At 41.0% G+C, this 15,487-nt stretch overlaps 1 protein-coding gene across 3 annotated transcripts in view; it reads right to left on the reverse strand.

The window, feature by feature from the left end:
- The window catches only part of COP1 (COP1 E3 ubiquitin ligase), a 135,493-nt gene that overhangs the window by 84,099 nt on the left and 35,907 nt on the right, over positions 1 to 15,487 (reverse strand). For all 3 annotated transcript variants that reach the window (XM_058179173.1, XM_058179174.1, XM_058179175.1), the window contains one exon: positions 13,552 to 13,687. In XM_058179173.1, the coding sequence (XP_058035156.1) occupies positions 13,552 to 13,687 (136 nt within the window). The remainder of the gene's footprint in view (positions 1 to 13,551; positions 13,688 to 15,487) is intronic.

The following is a 15,487-nucleotide window of genomic DNA, read 5'->3' on the forward strand; positions in this document are numbered from 1 at the left end:
CTAAATTTTACAAAAAGTTCCACTGGTAACTCAGAAACTTTCGCTGAGTTTTCCAAATTCAGACTATGCAAATTTCCATATTCAGAATATGGAAATATGCCTAGAATTAAAACTCAACAATGAACAACATAAGCACTTGCAGTGAGATTCCACAACCATTCAAAAGCTCAGACAAAATGGAGATACTAAGACCCTGGCCAAAATGAATCAGGGGTTGAGCAATCCACAGAGAATCTCTCAGATCCAGGAGCAAGAACCAGGGAGAGCAGCTTGCAGTGATTCTGGCAAGAAATCAAAGATGCTCAACATATAGGTAGTCTTCAACTTATGACTGGTCATTTATTAAAAAGTCTTCAGTATTGCAATCATTATAATTGTTTGATCCTAGTATTATTTGGAGGATTGCCAAATTTTCTTTTTGTTTGCCATAAGAAAACTCAGCTTTAATTCCAGAAATGTTGGAAGATAAGATTTTCAATCTGTACCATTCATTTTTGGAGGGGGGTTTTTTTGGCCCCGTTTCTCTCTCACTTGATTGTACTACATTTGGTATTCTGGTATTTGACACTAAAGCATCAGCATGATCCACATTTGCACACGAATAGCAAACACAAACACACACAAAATGTGGATCTCATTTAAACAATTAAAAAGCACCACTCATTTGTATAAGAAGGGAGAATAGTAAGTTTTATTTAAATGAATGGTTTTCAGAAATGCTCAAGCACAAAAAAAAAACCCAGAATACTCTGGCTGACTGAAATTCCAATAGCAATATTTCAATGCAATATTTTTGTATCACACATGTATACATAGTCAAAATCCAGAATAAGCTGGAGCATCAGGAGATTTTTTTTTACATCCCTTTTGCTTACACAGTTGAGCCAGGTTTTTTTTTTTTACAAAATATAACAGAAATCCAAAGGTTTCCATATGGCAGGAGTCTGCATGTTTAAACTGACGGGGAAGATGCCAATGCTACAGAAATGTTAGTCCCCATGGGATAGCCTTAGGAACCTCATGCTGGTGACATAATATTATACAGCAGCGATGGCTAAGCTTTTTGCTGTCGTGTAGCAAAAGCTGGGGGAGCATGTGGGGGGTTGCAAAAGCATGTGCCCACACCCATAATTCAATGCCCCTGCACCCCACCCCTGCACATGTGCACGTGGACCCCCACGCTTCCCCACTTTTAGCAAAAAGGCTACCAGTGGGCCCAGTAGGCCTGTTTTTCTCTCTCCCCAGGCTCCAGAGCCTTTCTAGGAGTCTGGGGAGGGCAAAAACAGCCTCCCCCCCCAAGGCCCTCTGGAGGCCAGAAATGGCCTGTTTCACAACGTCTTGTGGGAACAGAAAGCCCGAAAATCAGCTGGCCAGTGTGCACATGCACACTGGAGCTGAGCTAGGGCAACGCTCATGTGCACACTAATATGGTTCCGCGTGCCACAGGTTCGCCATCACGGCTCTACAGGGTAAGAAAATGGAAGAAAGGCAACCTGAGACCACTGCAATGCTCTTAAGTCTGCAGTGTCCTCGAGTCAGAGACAGCAACTCTGAACCTCTCTCTGATGGAGATCGCTGGAGAAGTAAAGAGGAAATTAATCCTAGGGGACGGAATGGCAATCTTAGACAATATCATCAAAGAAAAGTACCTTTCAACAACAAGAAAGATCAGAACTATTAAAACAGTGGTCTTCCCAGGGATAATGCGCAGCAGTTAAATCTGGACACTGAGAAAGAGAAAGAATCCAAATGCTTTCCAATTATGCAGTTGGAAAATATTAGCAAGGGTGTCATGCATTGCAAGAGCAAATCAATCTGTCCATAATCAAATAAAGCCTGAAGCAATGACCAGCAAGCAGAAACTCACATATTCAGGGCACATGATAAACTAGGAAAATAGATATTTGCAAAGGCTGAGGGAAGAACAATGGAAAAACTGAATAAAAGAGATAACTGAATGTGGATTTTATCGATCTCATGCTGCCATTTTAAATTAATTAAAATAGCCAATCCTCCCCAGGATACTCTTGCTGTCCTTGGAATAGCTATAAGTCAAGATATGAGTTCTGTTCAGTTACCAAAGCTGAACCAATTCAGTGCAACTAATCAATGTAATCCATCGGTTTACACAGATAAATTTATTCCTTATACGAAGAGCTTTCACATATTTTGTTAAAACAAAGTGGGTTCAAGCTAATTATTTTAGTTTGCTGAATTTCTTGTACATGGGGAATATAGCCTGCTTTTACTTGTCCACCTAGTTTTCTGAGAAAAGAAATCCATTACTTATACTTGATTAGCAACTACTGAATTTATAGAGTCCAGTTATTTTTAAATGGGAATGGTTTCCACTTACAGGATATATTGGTCTTTGGCTTTTCATGCATATTGCATGAACAGCTGTGCCTTCCTGACAGCTAGTCAGGTTTTGCCAATATTCTATTTTATGGTCAGATCTCTCAGAATTCCAAATGTGCCTTATAACACCAAAAGCTTGCCACCTCCTCCATTAAACAAATCTGTTGGAGAATACCAATATCAGTTTCTCTGAGACAGAAGTATTCTATTTCTTCAGAAATTGCCTGCTCCTCTGTACATGTATCTAATTCACAAAGTCCAAAAACAGGGGCAGATAAATTCTGTTTACTGTTGTTGCACACATTTTCACAATATAAGGTACATTTTCTCTGCACAAAAATTTGCATCAAAATTTAGACTATAAATGGCATAAAAGCTATTCCATCAACAGTTTTATAATTGTCTGAAATAAACTCTATTTTTTCCTTTAACAATAAAAATCTATCACTACCTCTTCTAAATGATATGTCTTCGTTAACATTTATCTACAGTGGTAAAATGTTTGTGAACCTTTTGCATTTTCAATATTTAAAATGTGATCTGTTCTCCATATAACTCCTAAAATGAGGAAAAGAGAATTCAGCTAAATGAAAGAGTCAAAAACATTATACTTATTGATTTATTGAGGAAAGTAACCCAAAACTGCTTATTTCTGTGTGGCAAAAGTATGTGAACCTCTAGGATCATCAGTTCATCTGAAGCAGAATTTAACACCTTTTTAAAGGTGTTTCAATCAAGGTGATACTTGATTGTGTGTGGGAGGTCCTGCCTTGTATAAAGAACAGAATTCTGGAGATCCACTACTCAAGGATATGGAAGTGTTTCATAGGTTGAACAAAGGAGATTTCTGAGCACTTCCAATTCAACACCATTACTACTACTTACAGGAGAAATTGACTAACCAAGATCATGCCAAAAGCAAGGCATGTTAATACTCTGGGACAGGGGTCTGCAAACTTGGCTCTTTTAAAACTTGTAGACTTTAACTCCCAGAGTTCCTCAGCTAGCAAAGAAGTCCACAAGTCTTAAATGAGCCAGGTTTGCAGACCCCTGTTCTGGGAGATCTTACAGAACTGCAGTGTAATGCCTAAGGAACTAAAGGCCTCTCCTGCATTTGTGAATATCAGCATTCATGAAACCACCATCAGAACACTGATCAACAAAGGGGGAGAACTGGAAGCGTTGTGGTGAGACTGGCTGGAAAATAGCAGGCTCCAATGAGCCTTGTGAAAATCCAGCCAGACAATCCACTGTCAGGGGATCTTTGAACCAAATCCGTCTTGTAGGGACAGTGAAGAAAGAGAGGCACCTTGGACAACCAAGAGGAACAGGCAAGTTCCTCAGAGGTCGGAGGAAACTCTTTGATCCGACGGCGGGCGCATCAGCCATTATGACCGTCATGAAGCTGGGGCAACCGGAATAAGATTTGTGCAGGTGCAGTGTTTTGGACGGAGTATTGGTACTGGGTGAGTGATTGGCCAACTCACAGGTAAAAAAGAAGTATTTTTAAAATTTTTTAAAGAAGTCCCGGAGAGGAAATAGCAGCTAATTGGCATTGGAATGTTAATGAAGGGAGAAGAATAAAATGGAAGTTAAAGCATTAAAGCCCAAGAAAAGCTTGATATTTGGACTGGAAATTGGATTTGGAGATATTAAAATTATTATAAGAAAAAGAACCCCCCCCCCAAAAAAAAAAGTTTCTGAACAAGATTGGACATAATTTTAAAAGTTTTGAACTTTGAAGAAAGAACAAAGAAAAATTCAAAATAGAAAAGCCTTGTAAAGGAAATTTTTCAATTGGATTTGAAATTGGATTTTAAACTGGAATTTGGGATATATAAAATTAAGAAAAACATTTGATAAGCGGAGTTAATACACAAATTGGATATTTTGCAACTTCGTTGATTTGAAACTTGTGGACTGGAGAGAGACATCTGCTGGCGGAAAAAAAGCACTACAACGAACAATTTGAAATCTGGAAAATATTACAGTGACCTTGAGCTACAAGAGCTGTGAAAAGTTTGAAGGAGGATTTGTTTTCTTTTAAGCTGTTTGATCTCGACAACCAAAGGAGGTGGAAAACAATAAAACCGTAAATTGGAGTTAAAAACAAACCAGAACGTCAAAATGTGGCAGGAACTAATTGGGCTTGCTAGTCGCGTACCTGGCTCCTTGCTGCGTGACAGCTGCCCTGCCCGAGCTCCTGGAGGTGCTTGCTGGGGTGGCAGTGGAGACCCCCAGACTCTTAGTCATGGGGGACTTTAACTTGCCATCTGCCGGCTCGCCATCAACAGTGGCTCGGGAGTTCATGGCTTCCATGACGGCCTTGGACCTGACTCAAGTAGTGGATGGCCCCACTCACATCGGGGGAGGCACACTGGACCTGATTTTTATCTTTGGTCTGTGGTTGAAGGATCTGGACTTGAGAGATGTAGTCACAGAACCTTTGTCATGGTCAGATCACTCTCTCCTTCGCCTGGACTTTCTGACCGCTACCCAACACTGTAGGGAGACGGAACCGCTACGTTGGTTCCGTCCCAGGCGCCTGATGGACCCGGAGAGGTTCCGGACGGAGCTTGGGCCATTTCCTGAGGGTCTGGCTCACGGCACGGCAGAGGAACTAGCCGCAGCCTGGGAACGGGCTGCGGCTGGGGCTTTAGACCATGTCGTGCCTCTGCGGCCTCTGACCCGGCGTAGATCCCAACCGGCTCCTTGGTTCTCCGAGGAGCTGAGGGGGATGAAACGCCGGAGAAGACGCCTAGAGAGTTCTTGGAGGTCTAGCCGTTCAGAAGCTGATCGGACACTAGTTAGGTCCTATACTAGGACCTACCTAGTGGCACTGAGGGAAGCGAGGCGTTGCTACGTCTCCTCCCTCATTGCGTCGGCAGATAACCGCCCAGCCGCCCTTGGTTCTCCGAGGAGCTGAGGGGATGAAACGCCGGAGAAGACGCCTAGAGAGTTCTTGGAGGTCTAGCTGTTCAGAAGCTGATCGGACACTAGTTAGGTCCTATACTAGGACCTACCTAGTGGCACTGAGGGAAGCGAGGCGTTGCTACGTCTCCTCCCTCATTGCGTCGGCAGATAACCGCCCAGCCGCCCTGTTTCGGGTGACCCGTTCCCTCCTTCACCAGGGGGAGCGGGATGACCCGTTGCAGGGACGTGCTGAGGAGTTTAACGGTTATCTATACGATAAAATCGTTCAGCTTCGGGACGGTCTGGACCAAAATTGCGGTGATTCAGATGGGGCGTCTGAGGGTGGTCTTGGTGATATTGTCTGGGATGAGTTTGACCCTGTGACTCCCGAGGACATGGACAGGTTGTTGGGTAGGTTGAATGCCACCACGTGTTTACTGGACCCGTGCCCCTCCTGGTTGGTGCTGGCCACTCAGGAGGTGACACGAGGCTGGCTCCAGGCGATTATGAGCGCTTCCTTGTTGGAGGGAGTCTTTCCGGCCGCCTTGAAAGAGGCGGTGGTGAGGCCCCTCCTCAAGAAGCCTTCCCTGGACCCGGCTGTTTTAGGTAATTATCGTCCGGTCTCCAACCTTCGCTTTGCGGCGAAGGTTGTAGAGAGAGTATGGTGGCATATCAGTTTCCCCTGCACCTGGATGAAACTGTCTATCTAGACCCGTTCCAGTCCGGTTTCCGGCCCGGTTACAGCACTGAGACGGCTTTGGTCGCGTTGGTGGATGATCTCTGGAGGGCCAGGGATAGGGGATGTTCCTCTGCCCTCTCAGAGGAAGACCTCTCAGCGGCTTTTGATACCATCGACCATGGTATCCTGCTGCGCCGGTTGGAGGGATTGGGAGTGGGAGGCACCGTTTATCGGTGGTTCTCCTCCTATCTCTCCGACCGGTCGCAGACGGTGTTGACAGGGGGGCAGAGGTCGGCCCCGAGGCGCCTCACTTGTGGGGTCGATTCTCTCGCCCCTTCTGTTCAACATCTATATGAAGCCGCTGGGTGAGATCATCAGTGGCTTCGGTGTGAGGTACCAGCTGTACGCTGATGACACCCAGCTGTACTTTTCCACACTGGGCCACCCCAACGAAGCTATCGAAGTGCTGTCCCGGTGTTTGGAAGCCGTACGGGTCTGGATGGGGAGAAACAGGCTCAAGCTCAATCCCTCCAAGACAGAGTGGCTGTGGATGCCGGCATCCCGGTACAGTCAGCTGAGTCCACGGCTGACTGTTGGGGGCGAGTCATTGGCCCCGATGGAGAGGGTGCGTAACTTAGGCGTCCTCCTGGATGAACGGCTGTCTTTTGAAGATCATTTGGCGGCCGTCTCCAGGAGAGCTTTCCACCAGGTTCGCCTGGTGCGCCAGTTGCGCCCCTTTCTAGACCGGGATGCCTTATGCACGGTCACTCACGCCTCGTGACGTCTCGCCTGGATTACTGCAATGCTCTCTACATGGGGCTCCCTTGAGGGGCATCCGGAGGCTTCAGTTAGTCCAGAATGCGGCTGCTGGTGATAGAGGAGCCCTCGTGGCTCCTGTGTGACACCTATCCTGCGCAGACTGCACTGGCTACCTGTGGCCTTCCGGTGCGCTTCAAGGTTTTGGTGACCATCTTTAAGGCGCCCCATGGCATAGGGCCGGGCTTTTTACGGGACCGCCTACTGCTACCGAATACTTCTCACCGACCCATGCGCTCTCACAGAGAGGGTCTCCTCAGGGTGCCGTCAGCTAGGCAGTGCCGTCTGGCGGCACCCAGGGGAAGGGCCTTCTCTGTGGGGGCTCCCACCCTCTGCAACGCACTTCCCCCAGGACTCCGTCAACTTCCGGACCTCCAACCTTTCGTCATGAGCTTAAAACACACTTATTCATTTGCAGGACTGGATTAGTTTTAAATTTATATTGGTTTTAAATGGGTTTTATTATTTATATTGCTTTTTAATTCGGCTTTGTAGAATAAGTTTTTTAAATGTGGTTTTAGTGTGTATTTATATGTCTTTTACTTGCCTGTGAACTGCCCTGAGTCCCTCGGGAGATAGGGCGGTATATAAATGTGATTAATAATAATAATAATAATAATAATAATAATAATAATAATAATAATAATAATAATAATAATAGATGGTTGAAATGATGCGTGTTTCATTTAATCTTGATAAAAAATGAGAAATTGTGTAAGAACATATTCAATTGGATAAAGAGGCTAAGAACAAGAAGCAAGAAAACAGTACTGAAGATAAAGACATTGATGATGAAAAATTAAATGATTACATTGGGAGGAACAATGAAAAAAAGAAGAGATAGGAGGAAACAACCTACAAAAAAGAAGCAAACTAAGGGAAGAAAAGGAAAGGGGAAAAGGGTAGAGGAAAATATTTTTAATGATTACACTGGGATTAACAGTGGCAAAAATAGAGAGGATAGGACAAACAAAAGAGAAAAGAAAAGGGGAAAGGACCAGGCACAAAAAAGTTTAATGATTACACTGAGATCAACAGTGGGGAAATAAGAAAAGTGAGAGGAGAAAAGGGGAATAGATCAGATGGGAACTTAAGGCAAATTAGATGAGTAAAGGAATTAAAAGTCAAAAGAAGGATACAGAAGAAAATATATAATAATTATAAAAAGAAAAAAAAAGAAAATGAGAGAATGGGATAAAGAGAGGAAATTTTAAGAGGTGGATTGCTGGATGGACCAAGAGAAAATGATTAAAGGAGTAATTAATGGAAAGGAGGAAGGGTAATGTTATATATACTTATAGTTACAAGTGAACTGTATTATTATTATTAATATTTGAGAGCATAATACAAAATATATTGTGTAATACGAATGGTAGAATAGAGAAAAACAAGGGAAAGGAGGGAAGAAAATATGCAATATACTTATAGAATCAAATGAACTTTATTAATTTCAGTATTGTAAAAATGGAAATATGATATAAATTGTGAAATATAAAAAGAATGGTAGAAGGGAGAATATGATCTCATGTATTTAGAAGGGGTTAAGATATGAAACTTCAAATGAAATTGAAATTGAATAAGATATTAATAGAAATTAAGAAAAAGAAGATGATTAAGAGATTAAGATAATGTTTGTGTTTGAAAAAAGTGATGTGAAAAACAAAACTGAAGAAAAATATTGTTTTCGGTAAAATGGTAAAATGATTAATAGGGAAATAAGAAATGATAAATTGGTCCACCATAGAAAATAATTGACATTAAGAGATAAATGTGAAATATCAAGCTATAATTAAAAAAAATAGAAACTGAGGTCGGAAATGACTGTTTAAATTAAAGGGTTTCAATAGAAAAAAGGAAATAAGAGGAAACAAATTGATGATAATTTACAAATGTGTGATTTTGAGAAATATATGTGATAAATGGAGAAATAAGATAATGAAATGAAATAAGATTAAGATTGGCGGTTAGGGCGGATAATATTGATTATAAATTAAATATTAAGTAGAGATGAAAAATAAAAAAGTAAATAATATGGCAGAAATTGAAATACATAAATTATATTTGGAAAGTACTTATGTTATAAGCTGTAAATTTTGACTCGGTCAATACTCTATTCAGAAAAAATATACTGTGTATGTTTTAAAAAATATTTTTTTTTACAAAAAAAAAGAACACTAATCAACAATGATGTACATGGCATGGTTGCAAAGAGAAAGTTACTGTTCTCAAAAAGAACAATGCTACCTATTTACAGGATTGCAAAAGTCCACATGGATAAGCTAGGATATCGAAAGAATGAGACCAAAATAGAATTTTTTGTCTTGAATGAAAAGTGTTATGTTTCGTAAAAGGAAAACACTGCATTCCAGCATAAGAACTTTATTTTATCTGTGAAACATAGTGAAAGTATAGTTTGGATCTGCCTTGCTGATTGATTGAACTATGACTTCTGAATTGTACCAGCAAATTTTAGAAGCAGAAAAGGTTAGAATATCTGTCCATGAATTAAAGCTCAAGAGAAAATCAGTCATGCAACAACCCAAAGCACAGAAGTTGTATGACCAAAGACTGGTTAAAGCAGAATAAAGTTAATATTTTTGAATGGCCAAGTTAAAATCCTGACCTAAACGCTACAAAAATGTTATGGAAGGACCTGAAGTGGGCAGTTCATTTAAGGAAGCCCAACATGGTCCCTGAATTGAAGATATTCTGTAAGGAGGAGTGGGGTAAATTCCTCCAAGTTGATTTGCAGGACTGATCAACAGTTTTCAGGAATGCTTAATTGCACTTATTGCTGCCTGGTGGGAGGGAGTGGAGGGACCAGTTACTGAAAGCAAAGATTCACATACTTTTGCCACAAATATGTACCTTTGGATTATTTTCCTCTATACATAAACGAACAAATATAATGTTTTTGATTCATTTGTTTACTTGGGTTTGCTTTATCTAGTTTTGGGACATATGGAGAACAGACAACATTCAGGTCTTATTTATGCAGAAATACTGAAAGTTCAAGAGTTCGCAAACTTTAAGCACCACTATAACTCTATCTACCTAGTTTAGAGGTAAAACAAATGAACAGAGATCAAATGGTTTCTTTCCCAGTATATTAAAGTATTTCAGCCATTCAAAAATGAAATGATGCTGCAAGTCACATATACCATGGTGAGCTTGTAGAAAGATGTCTGCTTCAATTCCTTGATGATATGGAATAAGACACAATGGTTAAAGCTACATGAATACAAGAAGAATGAGAAAATTTGTATGTGATAGATCAGGGATCCTCAACTCCCAGGCCACAGCCCATTACCGGGAGGTGACCTATTTGGAACCGGGCCGTGCAAGAAGCGGGCCAGTGTGTGCAGCTCCACTTGCGCGAGCTGTGGCCCAAAAGCTTCTTTGTTGCATGAGTGGAGCTGCACACACACGTCAGTCTCCACTCATGCAGCCCCGTTTCCCTCTCTTCCACTCCCAGCTGGGCTGCCAAGCCACCTGTTCCCGATGCTCCAAAAGCAGAGTGGTGGGAGTAGAGGCTGAGAGGGATGAGCATCCCCTGCTCAGCTTCGCTGACTCACAAAAGCTGCTGCGCAGGACATCGGATCCATTTCTAGAGCATCAGGCAACCTTGGTGAGTCTGAAGGAGCATGAGACTGCACCTCCAAAGGCTTCTCTTCTCCGCGCCAAAAGCTTTTGTAAACGGATGAAAGGCTTTGAAGAAGCGATCTTGACCTGCTTCAGGCCTTCTGTCCCTTTGCAAAAACTTTTGGTGTGGAGAAGCCTGAAAGAGGGTCAAACCACACCCCAAAGGCTTCTCGGGCTTCTCTTCTCTCTTGCGTGAGTTGAACCATGGCCCAGTTCCCCTTTCCCACCCAGCCAGGCCGCCAAGCCGCAAAGTTTGGGGACCACTGTGATAGATAATGGGATCAAGGAATACATCATACCATGTATCTGAGAGGATGGTATATACAATTACGACATGAGGCTGCCATATCTGTTGATGAAACTTTACTGAAGTCCCACGGGAAAAATCAAGGAATCTGCAATATGAGTTTTTAAAACTATTTAAATTAATCTATCATATGATGGAAGTCAAGGTGATCATCTTGATGCCATCAAGTTGTTCCTGGGAATTGGATTCCCAAATGATGTAAGCATTCCTCCTAATTGCATCTTGAGTCTACTAGTGCAGATAGGTCAAAGGGTGCCATCACACTACTGAAACTGAAAATCTTTGAAAGATTTTTCTCTATAATGACTAAACAAACTTATATATTCCTGCTAAGGGATAATCTGTTATGGAGTGATTACTGAGCCACTCAAAAAATGATTGAACAAGAACCTTCAGAAAAAAGCAAATGCACTCTTCTTTAGGACTGGTTTCATTAACTGCGAATCCAATCACATAAAAATGCTGCTGCCTTCTTGGTTACTAGACTAATACGTAACTATTTCCTTTTTAAAAGGAAAAAAGGAGGATGGGAAAAGCTGGAAAAAGGCATTATTGTAATGCTCTCTACATGGGGCTCCCCTTGAGGTGCACCCGGAGGCTTCAGCTAGTCCAGAATGCAGCTGCGCGGGTGATAGAGGGAGCTCCACGTAGCTCCCATATAACACCACTCCTGCGCAGACTGCACTGGCTGCCTGTGGTCTTTCGGGTGCACTTCAAGGTTCTGGTTACTACCTTTAAAGCGCTCCATGGCTTAGGGCCTGGGTACTTACGGGACCGCTTACTGTTACCTCATGCCTCCCACCGACCCGTACGCTCACACAGAGAGGGACTTCTCAGGGTGTCGTCCGCCAAACAATGTCGGCTGGCGGCCCCCAGGGGAAGATCCTTCTCTGTGGGGGCTCCTACCCTCTGGAATGAACTTCCCCCTGGTTTGCGCCAAATATGTGACCTTCGGACCTTCCGCCGCGAACTGAAAACACATTTATTTATTCACGTGGGGCGGGCTTAAATTTTGTTGGTTTTTAAATTTATATTATGAATTTTAATGGGTTTTTAGAATTTTAAACGTTTTTAAACTTTTAGGCCAATTGTGTAATAAGTTTTTTAATTCTTGTTTTAATTGTATATTGTATTGTTTGTTTTTATTTTGGCTGTACACCGCCCTGAGTCCTTCGGGAGAAGGGCGGTATAGAAATCTAATAAATAATAATAATAATAATAATAATAATAATAATAATAATAATAATAATAATAATAATAATAATAATAATAATAATAATAAAAAACCAACACACATATATAAAAATGGCAATTTAAATTGATTTTTGTTTTTTAAATTTTAATTAGAAATCTAGAATCCTTCATAACTGAAAGGGAAAACTTTAACAATGTAAATATCAAGAGCACAAAACCGAACATACAAGTATAGGGGTTTGCACATTTAATTCTTACAAGTCTACGTTTGAAATCTATATATTCAGCCACGTTTGCGATACTAAATTTAGGCTGCAAGCTGACTTCATCTTAAGTTATATCACACATATAACATGATTCTCTCAATTTCTGGAGTAGTAAAATGTGTTTCTGTCTGTCTGGTGCTTCCAACTGAGAGTACTTTTTTAAATAAAGGACTTGGCAACATTTGAGAACAACAGGACAGAAAGTATTGACATTTTTAAAAAGTAAAATGTAGGATGTATCTGTTTTTCCACAATTTTGAGAAAATAACAATTAGCTTATCAAGTTTGCTGGTCAGTTTGCTAACACAATCCTAACACTATGTAATACACACACACAAATTAAATTAAAAGCTGTTCTACTTTTTGAAATGTTAATATTGGCTCATAAGTTCTGAAAAATTTCACTCATTTAGAAATAAAGAAAATACTTCATATGTTCCTTTGGTGAATATAGATGGAATACAGATCTTGCCAATGAATTACTTTATGGAACAGTTACAGATCTTGTTAGTACCAACATTACCTATAAAGTAAACTAAGGTTGCCACCTTGTGGTTTGGTAAATTACTACTACTATATTTACTTGCCTGAGAAGAAAATTCTTTTGCCTATGTTTTAGCTGGTAAGCACACTGTTTTTGATAAAAGAATTATCCAAAACACTCTGGGCTTCAATATAATAAAATATTTTTACTGGCTCTTCTCCCATTCTGATTTTAGAAATGAAAGTATTGGACTTCAATATATTATGTTGTACTTCTATAAAATAGATGATTTCCTACTGGCATTTGTGAGACTCTCCCCATTTTATGTAGACTAAATGTAATAAATAAGTTAAATATATTTATATAAATATGGATATGAAACTGTTATTAGTTTATTAGAACTGTTATTAGAACACAGTAGCCTGCAATTACTGCAGGTTCAAGCCCGGCCCAAGGTTGACTCAGCCTTCCATCCTTTATAAGGTAGGTAAAATGAGGACCCAGATTGTTGGGGGGGCAATAAGTTGACTTTGTAAATATACAAATAGAATGAGACTATTGCCTTATACACTGTAAGCCGCCCTGAGTCTTCGGAGAAGGGCGGGATATAAATGTAAAAAAAAAAAAAAGTATTCAACTTATTATTACTATTGTAACAACAGATCAGAAATGATGGATGGATTATTTCATCTCTTAATTATTTCAAAACTAGTGTAGTGACTTATGCTAATTGTAAAGAATGAAAATAAGCTTTAAAAAGCAAATATTAAGATAATATAAACAACATCTAACTTCACAAAGTCCTCTTATTAAAACTGTCTGCAAATAAATGAAGAGTTTTGTCATATTATAAATTCTCAGGATTTATAGCACTCAACTAGGTATTTATTACCTTGAGACTATGCTTGATCCATTGTAGAGATCACTTGCATAAGATAGTGTTGCCAAAGGTCGAACAGAATTGTAGCGAGTAAACTTAGACAGGCACTCTTGAAATTCATCCAGCTGGTTTGAGGTTCTACTATCATCTAGATGAGAAAAGCAAGGAGGAAAGAATGCAGTTTAAAAGTTTACAAGAAGGGAAAAATAGTAAACATAGTTTCAGTAACTGCCACTATACATTTACAGATCAATTAAATACTATTTTTTTTTCTAATCTGTGGGGCTAGCATAGGAATGGTTACATATGTAGTCCATTAAGATCTGAAAATATGTTCTGCAGTACACAGCAAATACAGAATTTAAGCAGAATACCTGAAAGTCATATACAATCTTTCATCATCCTTTCCCAGCCTGACGCCTATCAGATGATATAGTAGGTACACACAGATGTCATCCCCCACAAGCATGATTTGGGCATAACCAAGTACTTCTGTGGAAAATACATACAATGTAAAAGTAGTCTTCTATTAGTTTGCCTAATTCTAAATCTTAGTAAAACTAGCAAATAGAGTTTGAGAGGGAAAATAACTTTTCAACTATTTAAGACATGAGAAAAGCATCCCGTCAAACTTGCTGCAATATAACTCCATACCCATTTATATAATATGAACAGAAATCCCAATGGATGTTATAAATTATATTATAATTGATATTTTAAAAAGGCACTTTCTTATTACAAAGCTGGGATGTAATCAGTGTAAAACTCTTGTTATTTTGTACATGATAGATCTAGGGAGAGACAAAGATGGGTCATGAAAAATGTCTCCTGGATATTGAGAAAAACAGGTAGTCTGTCCAGTGCAGTGGTCAGCAACTGGTGGTCCGCAAGAAAATGTTGGTGGTCCACGGCACACCCAGGTGGAGGAGCTGTTCCGGGACGATCAATGGCCAGTCCTGTGACTAGAGCTCTGGAATATGGGACTGGCCAGACAGCTCCTGGTGGGGATGTAAATCTCCGCCATTGAGGGATGTTCGTGTAACTTGCAATTTTGCAGTGCAGCCCTTGCCGGCCGGAATGAGGTAATGGTGCAAGGGGGGGTGGCAGTGCAGGTGGGCTGAAGCAACAGGTGGCGGCAACGCCGGGCTGTTTCTTCCCCCTGCTGTAGCATCCTGCTGAACCCACCAGTGGTTGTCCCCGCCCCTCACCCTCCCTTCACACTTACTCTTTGCCTGGCAAGGGGAGGGGAGGGGGGAATGGAGATTTGCTCCATATTCCAGAGTGGGAGTGAAGCTTCATCTCTTGCTGGATCTCACAGCCGTTTCTTCCGGCCCTTGTTGGTGCAGTGCATACTTAGGTCTTTCAGGGAGATGCTTGACTTCCTCTTAGCCTCAAGACACTGGCTGGGTCATGAGATGACAGAGAGAAAGAGAATGAGAGAAAGAGAGAGAGAATGAGAAAGAGAATGAAAGAGAGAGACAGAGAGAGAGAAACAAAGGGGACAGAGATAAGAGAGAGAAAGGGAGAAGAGAGATGGGACAGAGAGAAAGAGTCAGGGAGAGAGAGAAAGAGAGGTGGGAGAGAGAACGAAAGAGAGAATGAAAGAGAGAGACAGAATGAAAGAGAGAATGAGACAGAGAAAGAGTGTGAGAGAGAATCAGAATGAGAGAATGAGAAAGAGACAGAAAATGAAAGAAAGAGACAGAATGAAAGGAGAGAGAAAGAAACAGAGAGAGTGAGAGAAGGAGAGAGAAGGAGAGACAGAATGAAAGAGAGAATGAGAGAGAGAGAGACAAAATGAGAGACAATGAAAGAAAAAGAATGGGAGAGAAAGGAGAGGGCGGAGAGAGAAAGAATGAGAAAGAATGGGAGAGAGAGAGAGAGAGATGGAGGGAAAGAGAGGATGGAGAGTGCCTGAAGGACCCCATCCCATCACTGGATGTCCAGG

The sequence above is a fragment of the Ahaetulla prasina genome, chromosome 3 (genome assembly GCF_028640845.1).
Source record: "Ahaetulla prasina isolate Xishuangbanna chromosome 3, ASM2864084v1, whole genome shotgun sequence".
Taxonomy (NCBI): Eukaryota; Metazoa; Chordata; class Lepidosauria; order Squamata; family Colubridae; genus Ahaetulla; species Ahaetulla prasina.